Here is a 26,149-nt window from a genome sequence, read left to right as displayed (position 1 = left end):
GGGAAATCAGTAGAATTATTTCTGGTTGGCCTTACATTGCTTTCATGTTTGTTTATTTTTCAAAGGCATAACAGTTCTAAGGACTTTGCTGTAGATAATCATACCATACGTATATGTAAAAAAGATATGTAGTAAAGTGAACCTATTAAGAATCAAGATATTTACAATCAGCTAAGTTACCTACTCTCAAAAAAAAGATATTAAAAAGACTTATTTATGTATATTTTTAACTCATTAAAAAAAAACCACCCTAATACAGTTCTACACAGGTAGTTGTTATAGGCACATATAAGAATTTAAGAGCACCTCTAAGGGGCACCTGGATGACTCACTTCGTTAAGAAACTGACTCTTGATTTTAGCTCAGGTCATGGTCTGACGGTTTGTGAGATTGAGACCTGATGTGGGTTCTGTGCTGACAGCTGTCAGCTATGAGTCTCTCTCCCTCTCTCTCAGCGCCTCTCCTGGTCACGCATGCATGTGTGTGCACATGCGCGCTCTCTCTCTCTCTCAAAATAAATAAATATTAAAAATATATTTAAAAAACATCTCTAAGATTTTCAGTTAACTAAAAGACTTCATTTAAGGGGCGCCTGGGTGGCTCAGTCGGTTAAGCGTCTGACTTCGGCTCAGGTCATGATCTCGCGGTCCCTGGGTTCGAGCCTTGCGTTGGGCTCTGTGCTGACAGCTCAGAGCCTGGAGCCTGTTTCAGATTCTGTGTCTCCCTCTTTCTCTGACCCTCCCCTGTTCATGCTCTCTCTCTCTGTCTCAAAAATAAATAAATGTTAAAAAAAAAAGACTTCATTTAGGGATAAAGGTTTCTTAATTTCAGATATAATGAGACATACAAGGTCAGGGAAAGAGACTCTTGTCAATTAATGGCACTAAAAAAAATGGATGGGATAGACAGATATTAAAATGGTAGAATTTTAAACCTCTATTTCACATGAAGATGAGAAAGATAAAATATGAAGCTTACTATATCAAAATTCAAAAAATAATTTAACAAGATTATAAAGATTTCATCGATACACTTTAAATCTACCATAACACTGTTTTCGTCCTTTTGGTAGTTACATACAAAAAAATACTACCAAATTTGTCCACTTAGTGTTTAGGTAGCAACTAATAATAATAATTAAAAAATTAACCCTTATAAGTTAATCCTTGCATATACAGCACTTACTAAAATGCCAGAAATAGTTCTCACTGGATCCTCACATCTCCCAGTAGGTAGGTACTTTCGTTTACCTCACTTTATAGGAAACTGAGGCACAGAGTAGTTCAGTAATTAGTCTATGGTCACCCTGTTAGTAGCAGAGCCAAAATTCAAAGGTTTACATTTTCAACCTAGCATTTTGGTATTAACTTGACACTCCACAGAAAACAAAATACTTAACTTTGTGTGCAAAGCATTCCCTCCCAATTAAAAACAATGTTGTTATCTGATATAAATTCTATAGTAACTTTTTTCTGTTTTTTTCTGTAATAAAAATAAATAGTATGAAAATCTCAAACCATCACACAAATAACAGGGACATATAAACCCAAGGCCATTTACTTCAAATACTTAACACAACAAACTCCAAAAATCAAGGTCTTCACATATGTATGCAATTTTCTTACAAACAAAACACAGACACACCTCTATAGGAGATGGTTTCCCTTCAATTGTACTTTTTAAGTTGGTCTCACAGTTTAAAAGAAATGTAAAAATTGGCCAAAGGACCATTTCCCCATAAGATTCAGAAGCTAAACTAATTATGTAAGAATGATTTCTTTTCTGAGCACTTGAAATTAACCTTCCCAATATAACTCTATTCTGATTGCTTTAAAAGCAAACCATTTTATATTTATAAGTCTAAAATTAGAATAATATCCAAAAAATTCTGTCATGATTTTTACATAGAACAGTAAATATTTTACACTTTGTTTAAAAAAATGTCCATTTTCATATCCTAGAACAGTGGTTTTCAAAGTCTGAAAGTATGGTCTGTAGACCAGCAACATCTGCATCACCTTGTTAGAAATACAAATTCTTGGGACCCACTGCAGATTTACTAAATCAGAAACTCTGTGGGTGGGTCCAATAATCTGTTTTGATAAATCCTCAGCTTGACTGTGGTGCAGGCTAAAGTTTGAAAACCACTACAGTAGAGTAAGAAGGACAGTAAATATTTAATAGATGCAGAGTAAAAGTATCTTGCTGTTAAATAAACAGTAGATAAAATTGTATTCTGGTTTGAAAATAGAAGGACGTACTTAATATTAAGTTGAAATTCAGTCAGCAAACATTTTTTTGGGAGGTAAAGAAAACAATATCACAAGTGGTGATATAAGTTTGCATATGACTCTGAGGTTTATGGCTTCCTTAAAAAGAAAAAAGACTCTTTCTACTGTATCACTGAGCACTGCCTACTCTTCATTTTCTCCCTTAATTTTTCTACTTATGCAAAGGTGTAAGGTGATTCTTGTGGCATAAAGCCTAGATATTAATTCTGCTTTGGCTTATTAAATTCTGCATTTAAATTCATATTAAAATTATGGAATATGGAACCCTTTCTCTTCGAAAGTACTATAAATTTGGTATATGTATTCTATCACAATTTCCTGTGCTTTGAGACCAATGACAAGGGTATCTGAAGAACAGAGATATCAGATACATTTTGAATTACATTAATAAAACACATTAGACCAGATGCCATGCTAAGAATCAGAGTTCTGCTATCACCTCCTTTGGCAATATGTCTGAAGTTCAGCTTATATCACAGTCCACTGAACAAATGCAAAATTACTTTCTGGACCAGTTCAATCTTCCTCATTTTATATCATGTCTAGTATAAGTCCAAAGAAAAGTAGTCAAAAAACATTTTTTATATAACAATGCTTCCACAGAACAGTTTTTACATTCTTAGAACCACAAGTCTTCTGTTCTGCCTAGCAACATTATAAAAGTAATATAAAACATAGTAAAAAAAGATGAAAAATAAAATGAATAGCCTACTCCTTGAAAAAAGAAAGGTACAGACTATCTCACCTCTGGAGTGACATCTCGTGGTGCAAACCCTGTTCCTCCAGTTGTTAATATCAAATTAAGTTCCTTTTCATCACACCAATCTATCAGGGTTTCCTGAAAGAAAACAATAGTATTGTCACATGCAGAAGAACTTACCTGCCCACTCAAAACATCCACATACTCAAATACTTTATATACCCGTGAAGAAACACACATTTAGCTCAGCAATCAACACGAAATTCTGAAGCACAGTTCATGGAACATATTTACTATTGATCAAAACACATTGCTATTTCTGTATTTATTTTATGCAGTATAAAAATAAAGGAAGCATCAAATTTTTAAAATAAATGAAGAAAAAATGAAACACAGGAAATATCAGAAATTAAGAGCTTATAAAAAAGCCTAATGTTGGATATTTGATAAAATCTCAGAGGGAAAAACAGAGCATTCCAATAAACATTATAAATGGACTCTGGTTTTTTGATTTTTCCATTTTTCTCTGGTTAAGTCTGTTCAGATCTGATAGTCTGGAATAACTTTATCTTTCTTTCCACATATCTGCAATGGTTTGTGAAATAAGTTTGGTGTGAAGGTTGGATATTGTTCGATCAAGATTTTGTTTTTATAACTATATAATAACCAGACACTTGGAGGTATGAAGAGGATAGGTAATATAATAGTGCTAATATCCTGATCTTTCTGAGCAGTGGTTCAACCAACTGTGTCTAAGGTTTAAGAAGAGAGTAGGGGTGCCTGGGTGGCTCAGTCGGTTAAGCGTCCAACTTTGGGCCCAGGTCACAATCTGACAGTTTGTGGGTTCAAGCCCTGCGTTGGGCTCTGTGCTGGCAGCTCAGAGCCTGGAGCCTACTTTGGATTCTGTGTCTCCCCCCTTCTCTGTCCCTCCCCTGCTCACTCTCTGTCTCTCTCTCAAAATAAACATTAAAAAAGTTAAAAAAAATTAAAAAAGGGTAAAAAATAGGACTGTAACTTAATAATTTTCCTTATTTTTAAACGTTAGAGAAAGATCTCTGTTTAGCATGTAGTATCTCTTATGCTCTGACATTCACTTTTTTTTCTATTTAAACGAAATAAAATGCCTCTGTATTAGCTTGAGAGTACTATCCTGGTTTTGCATAGCTGTTTCTTTCACTTTCAGTTAAACATCTATCCATTCTTCTATCTATAACATAGGCATTGATAGATGAAATGTTTTACAACTTTAATAATGGTTATTTCTGGATAGATGTGAAGTACATTTTAATTCCTTTTTATTTTCTTTTGAATTTTCAAATTCTTTAAAATCTGTATGTATTATTAAAAAATAAAAGAATTTTACAAATTGAACTTTCTGGTATTTGTTCTTTATTTAGATAGCCAGAACCTTAATGTCTCATTTTTTCCTCAATTTTCAGCCAGCTCAGAAATAAATTTTATACTCAACAACTATACATATTCTATACTGTGGTAGGTTAAATATAACCACATATTCTTTATAAATCCTCCTGTCAAGAGGTAGAGTCTATTTTCACCAATTCTGCATCTGGGCCAGACTTGTACCTCTGATCAGGGCAGAAATTATGGTATATGAGTTCTGAAGGTTAGGTCTCAAAAGGCCTCAAATCCTCTACCTTCACTCTTTTGGTAAACTTCTCTTACCATGAAAGGAAGTCCAGTCTAAATAATGGAATGAAGAGAAAACATGTAGAGAGAAAGCTTAGCAGAATAGAAAGCACCAAGGGCCCAGACACCCGAGTGAGGCCATCTGAGTGAGACACCTAAGTGAGCCTCAGTTGAGTCGACCAATTATTTCAGCCACATGAATGACCCCCAAGTAAGACCAGAAAAAGATACACTCAGCTAAGCCCAGCAAACCCACAGATTTGTGAGAAATAATAAATCATTGTTGTAAGACACAAAGTCTTGTGGTGGTTTCAATGGAACAATACAGTACATATAAAATTACTTTCCTAGTTAGCATCTTTGCATCCTCCTGCTGTTTTCAATTTATATTTTATTGTATTTTATTAGTCATAAGTCTACACATCCTTTACAAGAATCTTCAAAACAGCTTTGAAAGTAAACCTGATGTGAATTAGGTTTAAATAAATTGCCATGAAGACTCAATTTTAATCATTCAGTTTAAGAAACATAACAATGCCTAGTATGGGCCAGGAAAATGTGAGAATGAAAAAAAATGTAAGACAAATGGCCTTGATGTCAAAGATCTCAGAGGTATGAACAATATGGCACATCAACATATCATGGTTAGTGCTATGAAAGAGGTATGATCATCTTAAGAAAACTGTTTTACAGATATTACAGGTATTTATGAATATATAACATTTTCTTTACCGTGACCAGAATGAAAACCATCATTACAGAGATTTTAAGCAATATTTTTCTCTTGCCCAAGACTAGAGAACCCCCAAAAGAGAAAAATGGGACAGTAATAGAGCCACCATTCGGACATCTACCTAGAGTCTCATACTCATCTATTACAATAGATATTTTTTCTTTTCTCTACATTTATTGATGGAAACATGAATCACTGAATTAAGTAGACCTCACCAATATAAAACCATTTGAGAAATGTTATATTTTCTTTGGTTTATTAAAGAATCTGATATAACCACCTAAGAAATTCCTATCTATACTTAATGAGACACAGCTTTAGGACATGTCAGTAGTCTCCACTGACTCCTCCAGGCAATTTATTCCTTGTATTACCAGGCATCCCTTTGGGATAGCACTCTTCATATTTTACTGAAATTTACTTGTTTACATGCCTCCTCCTCTATAAAAGTGATTTCCAAAATTCTGATCATATATCTGTATACGTAAAGCAAATTCTGAATGTTATGCTAAAAAATATTCAGCATGCCACACAAAAAGATATTTAAAGATGACATAATATTTAAAATAGCTTTTGTTTTGGGGCGACTGTGTGGCTCAGTTGGTTAAGCGTCTGACTTCAGCTCAGGTCATGATCTCACAGATCTTGAGTTTGAGCCTCACATTGGGCTCTGTGCTGACAGCTCAGAGCATGGAGACTGCTTCAGATTCTGCGCCTCACCCTCTCTCTCTGCCCCTCCCCCACTTGAGTTCTGTCTTCTCTCAAAATTAAATAAACATCAAAAAAAATTAAAATATATTTAACAAATGTGTTCAAAAATCCACTAAAACTTTTCTAAGGGAACATTTTTAAATGGATAGGGATATTGTTTCCTAGTTTTTAAGTGTGCAGTTATTAGTTTTCATAAATGACAGAAATACCATTTCCATTAACAAAATAACATAATGCAAGCAGTTTAAGTTAAGTATCTTAACTTAATGCATAATGCAAGCAGTTTAAGTTAAGTATCTTAACTTAAGCATGCTTTTATATTTTAGGAAAATTTTCCTAAGATCTTCTTTCATGTCTTTTCCCCAAAATTGTCTACTAAATTAGCTTAACTTCTCACTTATTTTTCTAGGCAGATTCTCCCATCCCTTGTCTGTTATCTCATCTTCAATTATGTTATCTGAACTAGAAATCTCCCTCTCTGGTCCTTTCTGGCTTTGAGAATCTACTCCAAATCACTTTAAAATTAGCATTCTAAAAATAGATTTCTTTAAAACCTTCCCCCAAACCTATTTTTTTCCATTAAGACAATATCAACCTATTTCCCAAATATTTGTTAATGTAGTTGAAGCTTTCACCAAAACCTTCAAAAAACAAACTCAAACAATAGTTATCATTTACTAGAGTAACACACTTAGCAAGTGATTACTTACATGAGAAGTATAAGGGTTCCTGGGATATCTGGGGATTGTAGAAACAAGGTAAATAGGTGTTTTCATCCAAGGAGTATCCATGCATTATTTTTCATACATTCTTATTTTATATTTGCATTTATATAAACATTACATGTATTTATAACATATGTTCTTAAAATGTACATGTCATGTTTATATAATCCTTAGAACACTTCCTATCTAGAGAAGATCCCCAAATCAGGATTTTGTTGCATTTCAAGTTACTCTTTGTTATTCTCACACCACCAAAAGTGTCAACCCAGAATGCCTTTTCAGGCTAATTTTATAATTTTCCTCCTGAGAAACAGGGCTTCTCTTTTACTCAAGTGGACTGACAGCTTAATCTTTAAACCAATTTCAGTTTAATTCTATTCATTTAAACATCAAATACTATATTATTCAAATACTGTGTGTACTGCTTATAAAGTTATTTTAGAGAATGTGAATGATTGGAGTTCTATTTATTGTTTACCTTAATTAATGCAAAGATCCTCAAGTTATTGTGTCAAATGGTTTTGAATAGCAGATTACTATTATTCCAGATAATGCTTTTTCTGTACTTTATAAATGCTTTTTATCAATACAATTTTCTCAGCTTTACTAGATAACAATATATTAATCCTCTCACTTTTGAAATAAATAGGAATAAGTAGATGTAACTACATCACATGCCTACTTATTCAAAAATAATTATTTTGTGCTTAAGTATCTCTAGTATATTGTTCTGAATGAAGTGTGTAACTCAGGTCCACATTTTGTACTCATCACAATAGCATGTGAACAATGTATTGTGATGAGGACCTAAACTCAATTCCTTCACAGAATACCAAGGATTTGCTCCTATTGATGGAATCTCACTGGTGCAAATTAAACACTTGGCAGAGTACTTAACACATAGTAACTGGTAAATAAATGGTTTCTTTTGTTATTTTTTCAACATTATTTATGCCAGAGTTACAGTGGCCTAAGTGTGAGCTTCTTCACCACTTTAATCACCTTAGAAGACCCAAGTAGAGTCAGGGTTCATGGTACTCCTTTTATCACTAACTCTGAGAGGCCAAAAATTGAAATATTTTAAAAGGGAAGATTCTGTAAAACAGAATAATTAAATGATTTACAGAGCTAAATGGATTGAAGAGACACTCTTTTGGCCTTTTTATTCTATTTTCCCTAAGGCCTTCCCTGAACTTAAGAGCCAAATTTTATGCATATTGATATTCTTCAGTGATTAATATAATAGGTGACCTGAATAAATGGTGATGGTTCTACTGACATAACACTTGGTCCAAGATTGACTGGACCTCTGAAGAATTGGGAATAAGTAATTAAAGCCATAGAATAATAAATCAAGCACATTATGACTATGACTCTGATAGGAATCCTCAGGAATCCACCAAATGTGAGAAATGCAATATTAGAAACCTGGTAAATATTAGCAGTCACTACACCTCTGAGAGGGCCCAGGAAACCACAAATTTACTTTCTGTCTCTATGGATTTGCCTATTCTAGATATTCACAAAATTGAATTCATACAATATGTGGTCTTTTGTAACTGGCTTCTTTTACTTAGCATAATGTTTTCAAGTTTCATACATGTTGTAACATTTACCAGTACATCATGCATTTTTTTTTCAAACAATGTTTATCATGGTAAAAAAGTTATATAATAAAACTTGTATCTTAACCATTTTTAAGCGTACAGTTCAGTGACATTACACATTACATTCACAATATAGTGCAATTGGCACCACTATCTATTTTTGAAAACTTTTATCACCCCAAACAAATCAATATTCTTAATTCAGGGTTGGCTTGGTTATTATAAAACTTTATTTTCTGAAATGGAGTGCTGAAAAAGTTGGTTTTAACAATTTCTGTTTGTTTCACAGTGTTTCTATGGAGGAATGGGAGCTTTGAACTCCAAAACTAGCTATTCTACTGTCCATTATTAATTCTAAATCAATAGATAATCTTTCTTAAGAAATTTGCCAAGGAAAAACAGTACATTACCATTAGTATGGTCACTATCCTGTACCCAAAGATTATTTTTTGAATAACAATTATTAATATTTTCATTTTCCCCTTATTCTACATATAATTCCTACAGTATAGTTCCACTAATAAACAATACCAAAACTTTCCAAACACAAATAACTAGGCATGAATCTTACTGGTTTAAAAGCTAATCCAACATGCTTTAAAGTTTTATTTAATAACTATACATTTATTACATGATTGCACTGTCATTAATCTTAAACTGGTTCATGTGGGACCCTGAAATTAAAGATAAAAAGGTACTTTCAAAACTCTTTAAAGCAATTGTATTTTTCAGTTCTACAATTTTCACTTGGTTCTTTTTGTTTCTATTTTTTCTGCAAAGATTTTATATCTCTTCATTCATTACAAGCATATTTTCCTTTACTCCTTGAGCCTGATTATAGAGCTGCTTTAAAAATCGTTGTTAATTGAAATAACTGGGCCATCTTGGGGTTCGTGTCAGTTGATTATCTTTTTTGAGAATGGATCACATTTTGTTTCTTTATGCGTTAAATAATTCTGGACTGTATTCTGGACATGCTGAATGATATGTTGAAGAAACACTAGGTTTTGTTATATTGCTTTGAGGAATGTTGATTTGTTTTTATTTTAGTAAGCAGATGACTTGGGTAGACTCAACTGCAATCTCTGTCTGCTCTACAGTGATGGCAATTCAAAATTCAGTTAAGTTCCTTTAGTCCCAATTGCAGTGTTTGTAGTTTACCCAGCACTATCATGGTTCAGAGGTCAGCCAGAGACCTAAGGGGCTTATTTATAGAATTTGAAGATCTTCTCTTTGGCTCTCTCCCTTCCAAGATATCCCCACCCCTCCATCAGTTTAAAGCATCTGTGCTTGTCCCAAACTCTGTTCTTCTAGCCAGTAAGCTTGTAGGTTTTAGCTGCCAAATACGCCAGACCGGGACCTACTGTCAGGATAAAAGTTATACAAATGGGGTATTCAACAAGAGCCTTCTTCCAAATGACAGAATCTTCTTGCATTTGGTTGCTACCCAGTGTTTTCAGATGGTTATTTTTTGTTTAGTTCAGAGTTTATAACTGCTATTTGTGATAACAGATGAGTCTTTCGATAGGAGCTACTGAGCTATACTGGACTAGAGCTTCCCCTTAAAGCACTAGGTATTTTATTTATCAATAAAATTTAGTACCACCTCTATGAGTTTGGCATTTAAAGCCATTCTACTCACTGTTGTAGAATAGGCAATATGAAAACAAAATGAGTGGCTATGTGAAAGAAATTTGATTAAATATATCATCTGTTTTATAATTGTAAAGTAGGTTCTAGAAATGATATTTGGTGAAAAAAATGTTTTATATTTCAACCTATTCCTATTTTTTATTCCATTTTTAATTTTTTGGCCCCACGAGAATATTCTTTGTGATTTTTTTATAATTCTAAAAAACATGCTTATTAAAAAGACAAAAATAACTCAATCAACATAAAAGGTATAATGAATTGAAAGTCATTAAAAATTTAGCAGAGATAGCCCATTTTAAATTTATGTGAATCATCCTTTCACACAAATTTCTATAAATAAATAAACACACATGCATTTACAGAGATGCACAATGCACACACAGGTATTTTTAACTTTTTTTTTTTTTCATTTCTACAACACGTCATGAGTAAGCTCACTATAATGAATTCTAAGTCTACACAACAGTCTGCATATTTTAATTTGAAAACCCTACTGATATTTACTCTGCTTTTAGTTTTTCTCATCTATAAACAACAACGTTTACCTTTATAAATTTTCTAGCTGTGAGGCACTGGGGTAGAAGAAGGTAACAGAAAGGGAACAAGATTGGGGCAAGACAGACCTGGGTGTCTGTTCTTCCAGTTCCAGTTGACTAACTACCTTTGGTTCCATAGACAAGATACTAAAACTCTTTGAAACTTGGGTCACTGTTAAAAACAATAACGTAAACAAGAACATGAAAAGCATCTACTATCATTCTGGGTACAGAATAAAAACTTAAAAAATAAATGTCTGTTTGTATGCACACATGTGTACATTCATGCACATTATGAAACTTCTTAAGGAAGCAAAGATATTGGTCAAACCATATTATTTATTACCAGCTTCTGTATATACCAGTGTGAGAATGTGATGTGAGCATATATCTTCATGTTGAAATTATACAATGAAAAGGAAATAGAAAAATTTCTGTCAAAATTCTATCACCTTCTCTCAAATATCGGTAATATAATTGTGACAAAGTTTTGTATATGATATGGCTTTATCTTTGAACATTTTATTCCAGGCTGAGTTAAACCAGATAAATAATTAGGCATGGATAACATATATTGTATAATTAATTTAATTCTACTTAAAAATCTCCTTAACAAAAACCATCTGGAAATAGTTGCATTCATTGATATTTAGTGCTTTGTGGAATATAAAAGGTCTGATTTACAGTGACTCAGTAATAACTGTCACTGTGGTTCAGTTTTTTGTTAGAATATTAGTGGAAAAAAATCCTTAAGGTGTTACAATGTAATTTTAATGTCTATTAGTAAAAAAATAGAGGAAATTCATTTTTGTAAGGTTAAAGAAAGTATAGTATTCTGGTGGAATTTTAGCCAATATTTTTGTATAAATTATTACATAATAATTAGTAAGAGGAACAATAGAACATTGATCTATTTATAGGCAGCAAAAAATAGCAAAAATACAGGTAGGCTTAAACTATCTTTTCAAAGAGGGCCAAGAACTAGAGATCAAATTGTCCTAATGTCATCAGGAAAATTATGATTCCACGTTATACAATGGGTAATCATAAGTTGTGGGTGAAAAAAAAAGGAGGGGCATGGACTAAATGCTCAGAAATGTAGTAGAGAGAAAACCTGTATTAATACAAAATTTATTATACTTGAAAACTATGTATTTTTTCCATCATTCCTCTGACGTTCTCTTACTGTGAGAAGACAGCATAGGAAAAGGAACTCTCAATGACATGAATAGTACCAGTAAGAAAAAAGAGAGATGAAAACCACCAACAGTGAAATCAAACAAAAGCACTAAATTATTTGGTTAGGGGAGTGAATAAATTTCCTGATATAGGATCTTATATGCTTTAAAGACCAGTAGCGGAGGAGTGAAGATGGTGGAGATGTACGTGGACTGGGATTTCCTTCATCCCTCAAACACAGCTGTATTGAGGTCAGAACACTTAAAACACCTAGGAAATCAACCTGCGGAGTGACAGAAAGATCTTCACAGGTAGAGACAGACAGCTTGGTGGGACAGAGGTGCATGTATGTGAATTTGGGGAGATCACAGAATCCGAAGCAGGCTGCAGGCTCTGAGTTGTGAGCACAGAGCCCAATGCGGGGCTCGAACTCATGAATCATATCATGACCTGAGCCGAAGTTGGTTCTGAGCCAAAGTTGGACGTTTAACCGACTGAGCCACCCAGGCGCCCCTCCACCAGACATTTAAAGTAGAGTTAATACCTATCTTTCTACAGCTGTTCCAAAAAATAGAAATGAAAGGAAACCTTCTGGACTCATTCTATGAAGCCACCATTACCTTGATTCCCAAACCAAAGACTGCACTAAAAGAAGAATTACAGGCCAATATCCCTGATGAACATGGGTGCAAAAATTCTTAACAAGATATGAGCAAATAAAATTCAATAGCATATTAAAAGAATTATTCACCATGATCAAGTGGGATTCATTCCTGGGCTGCAGGTCCAGTTCAGTATTCACAAATCAATCAGTGTGACACAGCACATTAATATAAGAAAGGATAAGAACCATATGATCCTGTCAAAGATGCAGAAAAAATATTTGACAGAATACAGCATGCTTTCTTAATAAAAACCCTCAAGAAAGCCGGGAGAGAAGGAACATACTTAAACATCATAAAAGCCATAAATGAAAGGCCCATAGCTAATATCCTCAACGGAAAAAAAAATTGAGAACACTCCCCCTGAGATTAGGAACATGACAGGGATGTCCACTCTTACCACTGTTGTTTAACAAAGTGTTGGAAGTCCTAACCTCAGCAATCAAGACAAAGTGAAATAAAAGGCATCCAAACTGACAAAGAAGAAGTCAAACTTTCACTCCTTGCAGATGACAAGATACTCTACATGGAAACTCTGAAAGACTCCACCAAAAAACTGCTAGACTTGATAGATGAATTCAGCAAAGTCCAGGATATAAAATCAACATCCTATATGCATTTCTATACACCAATAATAAAGCAACAGAAAGAGACATCAAGGAATCAATCCCAAATACAATTGCACCAAGAACCATAAAATAGCTAGGAATAAACCTATCCAAAGTAAAAGATCCGTATGCTGAAAACTATAGAAAACTTATGAAAGAAATTGAAGAAGACACAAAGAAATGGAAAACCATTCCACACTCATGGACTGGAAGAATAAATATTGTTAAAATGTCGATACTATCCAAAGCAATCTACACATTCACTGCAATCCCAAAATAGCACCAGCATTCTTCATAGAGCTAGAATAAACAATCCTAAAATTTGTAAGCAACCACAAAAGACCCCGAATAGCGAAAGTAATGTTGAAAAAGAAAACCAAAGCTGGAGGCATCTCAATCCGAGACCTTAACGTGTATTACAAAGCTGTAATCATCAAGACAGTATGGTATTGACACAAAAACAGACACAAAGACCAATGAAATAGAGAACCCAGAAATGGACCCACAAATGTATGTCCACATATTTTCGACAAAGCAGGGAAGAGTATCCAATGGAAAAAAGTCCCTTCAACAAATGATATTAGGAAATCTGGATGGCAATATGCAGAAGAATGAAACTGGACCACTTTCTTACACCATACACAAAAATAAATTCAAAATGGAAGAAAGACCTAAAATTTGAGACACGAAACCATTAAATCCTAGAGGAGAACATAGGCAGCAACCTCTTTGACCTCAGCCATAGCCATTTCTTACTTGACATGTCTCCAAAGGCAAAGGAAATAAAAGCAAAAATGAACTTTTGGGACTTTATCAACATAAAAAGTTTCTACACAGCAAAGGAAACAATCAACAAAACTAAAAGGCAACTGATGGAATGGGAGAAGATATTTGCAAATGACATCCAATAACGGGTTAGTATCCAAAATCTATAAATAACTTACCAAACTCAACACCCAAAAACTAAATAATCCAGTGAAACAGTGAAGAAATAGGCAGAAGACATAAATAGACACTTTTCCAAAGAAGACATCCAGATGGCTAACAGACACATGACAAGATGCTCAACATTGCTCATCATCAGGGAAATACAAACCAAAACCACAAAGAGATACTACCTCACATCAGTCAGAATGGCTAAAATTAACAACTCAGGCAACAACAGATGTTGGCGAGGATGAGGAGAAAGGGAATGCAAACTGGGGCAGCCACTCTGGAAAACAGTATGGAGGTCCCTCAAAAAATTAAAAATAGAACTACTCTATGACCCAGCAATAGCACTACTAGGAATTTATCCAAAGGATACAAAAATGCTGATTTGAAGGGGCACATACACTCCAATGTTTTTTGCAGTACTATCAACAATAGCCAATGTATGGAAAGAGCCCAAATGTCCATCAACTGATGAATAAAGAAGATGTGGTATGTGTGTACACACACACACACACACACACACACACACACACACACACACTGGAATAGTACTCAGGGATGTAAAAGAATGAACTCTTGTCATTTGCAGCAATGTGGATAGAACTGGAGGGTATTATGCTAAGCAAAATAATCAGAGAAAGACAGATACCATATGATTTCACTTATATATGGGATCTAAGAAACTTAACAGATGACCATAGGGGAAGGGAAGGAAAAATAAGATAAAAACAGAGAGGGAGGTACACCATAAGAGACTCTTAAATACAGAGAACTGAAGATTGATGGGAGAGGGGAAAATGGATGATGGGCATTGAGGAGGCCACTTGTTGGGAAGAGCACTGGGTATTGTATGTAAGAGAATAATCATGGGAATCTAATTCTGAAGCCAAGACTACACTGTATGTTAGATAACTTGAGAATATAAATACATACATACATGCATATATACTTGATTTCTAAAATAATAAATAAATAAGCAAAAAAATAAATAAATACACAAATACCACCAACGTTCATTATTCCCTCCAAATAGAACTGTTCCTCCAAATTTCTTAGTTCAGGGATTGGCATTATTTTTCATGAAGTTGTCTAAGCTAAATACCTGAATTAATCTCTATTTCTATTCCTCATTTCTCAACTCTATTTAGATCATGTCACACAGCTGTCATGTGATTACTATATATTAGGTACTTGGCTAAACAAACATTTACTTCTCACAACAATAGTAGGTAGGTCTTGTAATTCAACAAAGGTAGGCTTTTATTTCTAGGAAAACACAGAACGGTTAAAATACACACAAGGTCACAATCCAATTTAGATGCAGAGCCTGTTTTATTAACATTGTGACATACCTCCCATATTTTCCATTACTATTGCTACTGACTTGAACCTTGTCTTTATCATCATTCATCCAGATTGGTATAAAGCTAAGTGTTCTGCCTCTATTCCCCCTTCAAATTCATTTTGGTAAGGACAATACATCCTCTGAAATAAATCTGGAAATGTCTTTGCTTCAAAATTTCTAGAAGCTCCCCTCCCTAAGGCATCCAAATCATTTACAGTGTGACTCCAACCTAACTTTAGCCTCATTTTCTGCAATTATTAACAACCCCTTGACTTCAGCCAATTTGCACTTCCCCAAAACACTGTTTACTCATGTTTAGTGTCTTTGTTAATATTTTGTTTTGTTTTGTTTTGTTTTAGAAGCCCCTTCCATAATATTCTCCATGAATTTCTTGTCCCTGTAGCCAGAGTTAGTCATTGTCTCCTCCGTACTACAAAAAACTTTTATACATATATTTAATATAGAAATTACATTTTATAGGGGCGCCTGGGTGGCTCAGTCGGTTAAGCGTCCGACTTCAGCTCAGGTCATGATCTCGCGGTCCATGAGTTCGAGCCCCGCGTCGGGCTCTGGGCTGATGGCTCAGAGCCTGGAGCCTGCTTCCGATTCTGTGTCTCCCTCTCTCTCTGCCCCTCCCCCGTTCATGCTCTGTCTCTCTCTGTCTCAAAAATAAATAAAAAACGTTAAAAAAATAAAAAAAAAAGAAATTACATTTTATAATAAAATAGTCTCTTCTAGACGATGAATGTCTTCAGGATCATTTAAACAACAAATAATTATTCATTAACTGTAAGTGAAAAGATTGGCAAGCTAACCTATATTAAAATTAAGGTATTTCTATTCATCAAAGACATTTTTAAGAAAACAGGGAAGCAGCAGAGATAATGTGCGATACATCAAACAAAGGAACATCTAAGGAATACCTATTAATAAATAATAAAAATACAGTTAACCTAATATTTTAAAAGTGGAAGACATGAACAGTCACTTCATAAAAGAAGATATTCAAATGGCCAGTAAATATATAAAAAGATGTTCAATATCATTAGTCATTGGGGAAATACAAATTGAAAACAAATTTTGGTATTACTATTATGAAATGATTAAAATGAAAAAAGACTGATAATACTAAATGTTGATGATAATGTGAAGCAAACAGGAGTTCTCATAAAATGATGTTACTGTAAAAGTAAACATCTACCTGGGAAAACTATTTGCAGAATCTAGTAAAATTATTCATTTCCATACTCTATGTACCAGTATTTCCAGGTCATATCTAGTCTATTAGGTGGATATCTATTGGGTGTGCATACATATATGCACCAAAAAAAATGAATAATACCCACCTCATGTTTGTCATGAAAATTAAAACAAGTTAGCATTTAAATTTTTTTTAATGTTTATTTTTGAGAGAGAGAGAGAGAGAGAGAGAGAGAGAGCGCGCGCATGTGGGTGCGAGAGAGAGTGGGGGATGGGCAGAGAGAGGGAGACACAGAATTCCAAGCAGGCTCCAGACTCTGAGCTGTCAGCACAGAGCCCATAGTGGGGCTCGAACTCACGAACCATGAGATCATGACCTGAGCTAAGCTGAAGTCAGAGGCTTAACTGACTGAGCCCCCCAGGCGCCCACAGTTAGCATTTTTAAAGCACTTGCAACAGTGCTTCATTCATCAAACATTAAACAAACAGACCAGAATCCAGGCAAAAGGATTTTACTTTATAATTTCACTTTACCAAAGCTTAATCGACTGATAAACTACTAGATATAATAAAAGTGTTTCATAAATAATTAAAGGATTTATACATAAAACAAACAGCTTTTCTGTATCCTAGCAATAGTGAGTTCAAAAAATATAATAAAGGAGTTCTGCTTTGGGGTAGAATGCAGTAGGTCACAGCAGGTCAATACTTATATAATAATAAGTAAACACAATCAGATAATTACAAATTCCTACTTTTAAAGACACAGGAGAAACAGAAACAATAAATTGGATAAATACAATTCCAGAAATGTGGAAACATTCCTGAGTTAAACTGATACTCTCTAGCTTTTCCCATCCATCCGCCAACCCATCCCCACTGAGGGTATTTGATGATTGAGGTCATAGGGCTGACAATCAGCTTTTCTAGGCAAAGAGTCTCTAATGGGAGGAAAATAAACCAGAAAACTTTTAGACATTTAGGAATTAGAAATCTGAATATACTTGAGCCCATGGCAGCTTTTCTCCTTAAAACAACTGTAGATTGTGGTGCTGTACACAAGGCTGTAAAGCTAGACAACAAGCTTATTAAAGACAGAGTAAAATCTTCATAGTGCTTAAAAAACCAAGACCTGTTAGGGACATAAGACTAACCATGGAACAATGCCAGTTTTCCCTTCAGGATGTTTGCCAGTTTTTGAGGCACATATTAGTTAGGCTGCAGGCAAGACAGCTAGGCTGCAAACTATGACCAGCAGAGCTAAATCTGCTGTTATTGTTCAGGAATAAAGGGATGTAAACCAACTATTCTCAACCCAGTTCTAATCCACATCAATTCCTGATTAGACTGGATTGATCAGTTTCTCATACTTTCTGTCTATCAGGAGAAAGGGAGACATTCTATGATGGGTGATAAATCATCTACAAACAATATGATCCTTTAACATATAAATTTATAAAAATTACTTGGCATGCAAGAAAATAGAATCTAATACTAAGATAAAAAAAAAAAAAAGATGAAAAATCCCACAACAGATGCAAGGGGAGTGTGTAGCCATCTTTAAAATAACCTAAAATTAATACATTCAAGAAAATAAAGCATTTTTTTTAAAAAAGAAAGGAAACAATAGATAATTTCAGCAGAAATTGGAATCTATAAAAAAATTAAATGGATGCACTAGCACATAAATTACAATATCTGGAACTCAGATCTAAATGGGCAGATTTATCAGGATTAAAGAATGTAAACTCAGGTAAAAAGAAAAAATGCAGCAGAATGCAAGAATATTAAAGACAAATCAACAAAAAAGGTACAAAATGATACACAGAAAGAATTAATAAACAGAATAGGACAAAACACATATGTGATACATACTCACGAGGTCTAAAGCATGTATAATTAAACCCCGGAAAGAGAAGAAAGACAGAATGGGAAGAAACAATAGTCAAAAGCAATGTTTAGAAATCTTCCAAATTACTATTAGAAATGACAAAAATAATGATTAGTATTAAAAAAAAAGTAACATATGCATGTTGTAATGAGCCCTGGGATAAATCACACACATATGCATACACACACACACAAAACTAGCAGAAAACAAAACAAAAACCCAACAAAATACCAAACTACAATCAAACTATATATAACTAAAAAATTAATAAAAGAAAAAACTGATTAAAAGCTACTCTATTAATCTAAAAGAAGACAAGGAGAGGAGACAAACTGATGAGACAAATAGGAAACAAACAATAAGTACAATATTAATAATTATAATAAATGTAAATCGTATATATGCTGTAAGCGAAAAAAAGATGTTTCAGAAAAAAATACAAAGATGCTTATAAGAGACATTTACATTTTAAATAAAGTAACAAGAAAGGAGACATAAATACATGATAGAAAAAGAAATGTCATGCGAACATCACCCAAAGTAAAGTTGTAGCAATATTATAGCAAACCAAGTAGAGCTAAGAGGCAAGAAATGTTAGATGAAGAATATTTTACATTGATAAAAGAATCAATTCAATAAGCAAATACAAAAAATATTTTATAAACAACCAGTAACATAGCTACAAAAAATATAAGGCAGAATTTGACAGAATTAACAGGAGAAATACACAAATCTCCATCATAGTTATTTATATACAACGTGAAACCCAATCACTACAGAAGGTACAGACTTTTTCAACGCAAAGGTAACAATTACCAAAATAGACAATACATTGGACCACAAAGCAAGCTTCAGAAAATTTTAAAAAACTGAAATCATAGGAAGGGAAAGAATCAAGCACTTAACCTGCTTTTTCGGTATAAACTGTATCACTGCATAACTATATAGTAGATAAGGGAAAGCATCTCTTTAAAAATGTATTCTAACTAACAAAAGAATTTAATTCTGCCATTCCTTTGGGTTGTTATTTGCATGACATATGTTTGCTATCCTTTTAATTTTAACCTCTATGGCACCTTTCAATATATAACATGTCTGGTGTACATAGTATTATAGTTGGGTCTTTAATAATTTAATAGTTTGACAGTATATGCCTTTTGACTGGATTAATAAATCCATTCACACTTAATATTATTGATATAGCTGTATATACATCTGCCATTTTACTTTATGCATTCTATGTGTCTCTTATCTCTTATTTATTCTTCTATTACCCCCTTACTCTTTTCTTTTGCATGAAATCAATATATTCCAATGTGACATTTTAATTCCTTTAATGATTTTTTTTAATGATTTATTTTTGGAGCTATTTTCTTAGTGGTTGTTCTAGGGTTTACACTGCATATCTTACCAAATCAACTTCTGATTTATAGTAACACAGAAACATTACTTCTATACAGTTCTGTTGTCTCTTCTTTTTTGTGCTATTATTCTTATCCATGTTACCCATATATATATTTTTTAATTTTTTTTTTTTACCGTTTATTTATTTTTGAGAGAGAGAGAGAGAGCGCATGTATGCAAGCAAGAGAGTGGGCAGAGAGAGAAAGGAGACACAGAATCCAAAGCAGGCTCCAGGCTCTGAGCTGTCAGCACAGAGCCTGATCCGGGGCTCAAACTCACAAACTGTGAGACCATGACCTGAGCCGAAGTCAGATGCTTAACTGACTGAGCCACCCAGGTGCGCCCCCCGCCCCATATATTTTTGTGTGAACAAAAAGATATACATACACATACATATATAAAATCCAACAATACACTGGTATAATTAATATGTTGCATAGTTTATGTCTATTAGAAAAGCTGAGAAAAGAAAGTGGACAAGTACATGTAGACAAGAGTTTGTTGTATTAACATTCTTATTTGTTATTTTTGATTCTTCAATTTTGTTCTTGTGGATTTGAGATACCATTTGGTATTAAATACTTACTTCAGTGCAGCTTTGCTTCAAACCACTTTCTTTGTGCTGTTATTGTCAAATATATTACATTTCTACATTATAGACTCAACAAAAGTTACCTATGTATTCTTTTATACAACTGCTCTTAAAATTAGTTGAGGGGTGCCTGGGTGGCTCAGTCAGTTAAGCACCTGACTTTGGCTCAGGTCACGATCTCATGGTTAATGGGTTTGAGCCCCACATAGGGCTCTGTGCTGATAGCTCAGAGCTTGGAGGCTACTTTGGATTCTGTGTCTCCCTCTCTCTCTGACCCTCCCCTGTTCACGCTCTCTCTCTCAAAAATAAATAAACATTAAAATAATTACAAATAATTAGTTGAGAGGAAAGGACAAGAAATACGTATTTATACTGTCTTTTATAAATACATAATTACTTTTACCAGTGCTCTTTTATTGAGTGTGTGGATTTAAATTGCTGTCCATGGTCACTTGCTTTTTAAGCCTGAAGAATTTTCTTTAGTATTTCTTATAAGATGGATCTGCTAGCAACAAATCCTCTCACAGTTTTTGTTCCTCTGGGAATGTGTTTCTTTCATCTTCAATTGTAAGAGATAGTTTCCCTGGATATAACATCTTGGTTTGTTGACAGTTTTTTTCTTTCACTAATTTGAATATGTCATCCTACTGCCTTCTGCCTTCTTTTATTGATGATAAGTCAGATGTTAATTTTATTGGGGCTCACTTGTATGTGATGAGTCATTTTGTTTATATTGCTTTAAAATTTTTTGTCTTTTAGCACTTTCACCATGATATATGGTGTGAAATAAATGTTTGTGTCCTACAAAAATTCATAATTTGAAACCATAATCCCAATGTGATGGTATTTGCAAGTGGGTCCTTTAGGAGGTGATTAGGTCATGAGGGTGGAGTCTTTACGAATGAGACTAGTGCCCTTAGAAGAAGAGGCCAGGGAACTAACTAGCTTTTTTTTGTGTGGCATGTGAGGATACTATAAGTCAGCTGTCTGCAACCCACTGAGGGTCCTCACAAGAACCTGACCATGCTGGCATACTGATTTCAGACTTCCAGCCTCCAGAAATGCGAGAAAAAACATTCTACTGTTTATGAGCCACCCAGTCTATGGTACTATGCTATAGCAGCTTACACTGACTAAAATCATGTGTCTAGGTGTGGATATCTTTGAGTTTATCCTATCTGGAATTGAAGAAGTTTCTTGGATGTATAATGCTTGTAACCAAATTTGGCAAGTTTTCAGCCATTATTTCTTGTAAGGTTTTTTTTGGTGCTCTTTTCTGTTCTTTTATTCCCGTTATCTATATGCTGGTATGCTTAATGATGTTCTGCATTTCTCTGAGACTGTTCATTTTTCTTCATTCTTTTTTCTCTCTGGTCTTCAGCTTGTATAATCCCTACTGATCTATCTTTAAGTCTGCTGATTCTTTCTTCTGCCAACTCAGTGCTATTGTTGCGCAAACCCCACTGGAGAATCCTCCGTTTCAGTTATTATACTTGCAGTTCTAGAATTTGCCTTAGCCTTTTAAAAAATAAACTTTATATTTCTATTGATAGTCTCTATTTGATGAAATATTGTCATCATGGCTTTTTTTCTTTCAGTATGGTTTCCTATAAGTTTTCTTTTTTTTTTTTTTTTAGCATATTTAGAAATCTGTTAAATTCAATATCTACAGCTTCTCACAGGCAGTTGTCTGCTTTGTTTCACAATCTCCTATTCTTTGCACGTCTTGCAATCTAAGTTAAAAAATGAACATGCTGGAAAGAAGCCAGACCAAGATGGTAGCATATGAAGATCATGAAGTCACCTCTCCCATGGACATACCAAACCTACAGCTACATATGAATCACCTAAAGATTCTGAAAACTAGATGAACTGCTTCTCCACAACAAAGGGTAAAAGGACAACACTCAGACAGGTAGGAGAGGCAGAGACATGATCTGGCTAAAAATCCCACCACAGGTATGGTGACACACAAAAGGAGGGATCTCGTCAGTCTGGTATTTCTCTCAGAGGAGTAAGGGGCTGGTGCCCCACATCAGGCACCACAACTCTTGGGATCTGCACCAGAAAGATGAGTTCCCCAAAACATCTGCTTAGAACACCAAAAGGGCAGATATCAAGGTACTTAACTGGCTATAGGAAATGGAAATTCTCTTTTTAATGGGCTTGTGTATAGTCTCACTTACCCAGGATCCAGCATAAAAGCACCAACTTGAAAAGTACCTACATTATATGTGAACAATCAGGCCTTGCTGATCTGGGGGTATTCTGAGGCAAAGGACAGTTGGGATTCTCTCTGGAGACTAAGGCATGGGCAAATGCCATTTGTGCACTCTAAAACCTACCCTGTTAGCATAGGTAGGTGCACTCAGATGTGGCACCCTTCCACTGCCTACCACAGGGGTTGCAGTGATCCCCCACTTCCTGACTGAGGCAGGCAAGTGTGAAAAGTGTGAATGGTCACAGCATTCTCTGGCCCCCTTACTAAGAAAGTCAATGATCACAGGTGGTGGCAACACTCGCTCATACCCCAGCAGGTTGATGAGTAAATGGTCATGTCACTCTCCCACCGCCAACCCAGGGCCATGGTGTATGCACAGATAGGGCACTCTCCTGCAGCACTGCCGAAGGCCACAGGCATACTCAGTCAAGATATTTTCCCACTGCTTTTCAGAAGCTGGAGCGTGTGCCCCATATCTTATACTCTCAACTGCCCTGCTAAAGCCAGTGGGTGCACACAAAGCACAAAGGAAATGCCCCTTGTTCATCTGGCCCTGGTAGTCAAGGGGGTTGGTGTTCCTGAGCTCAGAGGCACAACGGCAATTAGAAAAACAGTTCTCAACAAGAAAACATCCCTAGAGCACTCCACAGACAACAGATTGAAACATACCCCCATCTTCTTGTGAAAAAGGCCTATATACTTATATTGAATGTTTAGCCTAAAGGACAGGCTCCAGGTTTCCCACACATCTATGAGCTATGAAGGCACTTTCAAGGAGTGTAAACAAGGAGACACCATCCTGTGTAGCCCCCAGTCTCGCTACAGTTTGAGGAGATTTCTCAGAAAGGAGCTCTACAATTACCCTGATTGTTGCAACAGTTGCTCAGAGTACACCTCCAGATCTTTTGGTATGGAGGTGAGCAGAGTTTATTATTGTGGCTCTCCCAGACTGTATATATTGCATGCTTTAAAAGCTGCTGCTTGAGGGTCTGGCTTCTGCTTTGCCTGAAACTAGGTGCTAAATGCGATTCCTCCTCTTGGAACACTGACAGGTATTGAAAGATCCTCAACAATGAGGGCATATAAAAAATAAACCAGTATATTTAGACAATCACAAAGGTTCAAAAGATAACCAAGAACAAGTGCAAGGGTGAATGAAAAGGCTCATCATCTACACAAGGCCATACCTTCAAGACTGAGAGAACGTAGCTGTTTTGCCTAATACGTAGAAACAGAGAGGTAAGCAAAATGAACAGAAAAATATTTTCCAAACATGAGAACAATACAAAATCTCAAGAAAAGGCCTTAATGATATAGAGATAAATTATCTAATAAAGAAATCAAAATAATAGTCACAAAGATGCTCACTTAACTCTCAGGAGAAGAATGGAAGGGCATAGTGAAAACTTTAATAAAGACCTATATAATAAAAATATATGAAAGCAGCAAACAGAAGACACAGAACTGAAGAATATAGTAACTGAAGTGAAAAATACATAAGAGGAACTCAACAGCCAATTGAATGAAATGAAGAAAGGATCAGTGAGCTGGAAGACAAAGCATTAGCACTCAACCAGGCAAAGAAGAACAAAAGAAAAAGGAATTTTATAAAATGAAGATAACTTAAGAGACTGGTACAACAACATTAAGCATAATAACATTTGTGAAAGAGAACAGAGAGAAAGAGAGAAAGGGGCAGAATACAGATTTGAAGAAATAGTTGCTGAAAACTTCTCTAATGTGGAGAAGGAAACAGACATCCATGTCCAGTAAGTCCAGAGAGTTAAAAAAAAAAAAGGACCCAAAGAGATCCACACCAAGAAATATTAAAATATAAAAGTTAAAGATAAAGAGAGAATCTTAAAAGCAGCAAGAGAAAAGCAGCTTAAATACAGGGGACACCCAATAAAGCTATCAGCAATTTTTGCAGGCAAAATTTTGCAGGCCAGAAGAAAGTGGCATGATGTATTCGAAGTCCTGACAGGAAAAATTCCAACTAAGAAACCTCCACCTTGCAAGATTATCATTCAGAATTGAAGGGGAGATAAAGAATTTTTCAGATAAGCAAAAGCTAAAGGAGTTCATCACCAATACACTGGCCTTACAAGAAAGATTAAAGGGACTTTTTTAAAAGGAAAAGAAATGGCACTAAATAATAACAAGAAACATATGAAAGTACAAATCTCACCAGAAAAGGTAACTATATAGCAAAGATGGTAGATAATTCACTAATGAAGTTACTATGATGGCTAAAAAACAAATGTAGTAAAATTAAACTGCAATAATTAGTTAAGAGATAAAGAGCTAAAATGTAACCTCAGAACCATAAAACATAGGGGGAAGTTGTAAAAATGTAGTTTTATAATGTGTTCAAATTTAAGTTGCTAAATAGACAGTTCTATTCATAGGATGTTATATGTGAACCTCACAGTAACCACAAAGCAAAACTTTATAGTAAATACACAAAAGATAATATAAAATAAATCTAAACATAACACTAAAGAAAGACAACATACCAAAAGAAAGAAGAAACAGAGAGGAACTACAAAAACAGCCAGAAGACAATGAATAAACTGGCATTAAGTATACATCTATCAATAATTAAGTGTAAATGGACTAAATGCTCCCATCAAAAGACAAAGAGTGACTGAATGGACAAAAAATAGACTCATGTACATACTTCTTCCTACAAGACACTCCTTTCAGAAGTAAGGACACATACTGACTGAAAGTGAAGGGATGGAAAAAGATATTTTATGAAAATGCAAATGAAAATAATGTAGCTATATTTATTTCAGACAAAATAGATTTTAAATAGACATTTAAAATTTTAATTTTAAATTTAAAAAAAAATTTAAATTTTAAAAAACATTTAAATTTTAAAAGACAAAGAAGGGCATTACATAGTGATAATGCAGCAAGTAGATATAACATTTATAAATATATAAGCACCCAGCACAGAAGCACCAAAATAATATAGCATTATTAGCAGACCTAAAGGGGGAAATCAACAGCAATGCGATAATAGTAGAGGACTTTTAACACCCTACTTATCTCTATAGACAAGTCACCCCGACAGAAAATCATAAGGAAGCATCAGCCTTAAACAACATAGTAGATCAGATGGACTTAATGGTTATATATAGAACGCTCCATCTAAAAGTAGCAAATACACAATCTTCTCAAGTGCACATAAAACATTCTCCAGTATACTCTACATGTTAGGTCAGAAAACAAATCTCAATAAATTCAAGAAGACTGAAATCATACAAAGCATCTTTTCCTCCCAGAATGATATGAAACCAGAAATCAATTACAAGAAGGAACTTGGAGAAAAATCATAAATACAGGGAGATTAAACAACATAGTACTAAACAACCAATGGATCATCAAAGAAATCAAAAGAAATGAAAAAAACCTAGAAAAATGAAAACATAAATATTAAATACCAAAATCTACTGCATGCAGCAAAACCAGTTGTAAGAGAGACCTTAATATAGCAATACAATCC

The 26,149-nt window shown here is 34.5% G+C and overlaps 1 protein-coding gene across 15 annotated transcripts in view; it reads right to left on the bottom strand.

Annotated features, from left to right (window-relative positions):
- Positions 1-26,149, bottom strand: part of GPHN (gephyrin) — a 609,447-nt gene that overhangs the window by 316,289 nt on the left and 267,009 nt on the right. For all 15 annotated transcript variants that reach the window (XM_019451514.2, XM_019451516.2, XM_019451519.2 and 12 more), the window contains exon 4: positions 3,037-3,129. In XM_019451514.2, coding sequence (XP_019307059.1) covers positions 3,037-3,129 — 93 coding nt within the window. The remainder of the gene's footprint in view (positions 1-3,036; positions 3,130-26,149) is intronic.

Source organism: Panthera pardus, unplaced genomic scaffold, assembly GCF_024362965.1.
Source record: "Panthera pardus isolate Hobbes unplaced genomic scaffold, ASM2436296v1 HiC_scaffold_24, whole genome shotgun sequence".
NCBI lineage: Eukaryota > Metazoa > Chordata > Mammalia > Carnivora > Felidae > Panthera > Panthera pardus.
This window is presented reverse-complemented; position numbering and strand designations above follow the sequence as displayed.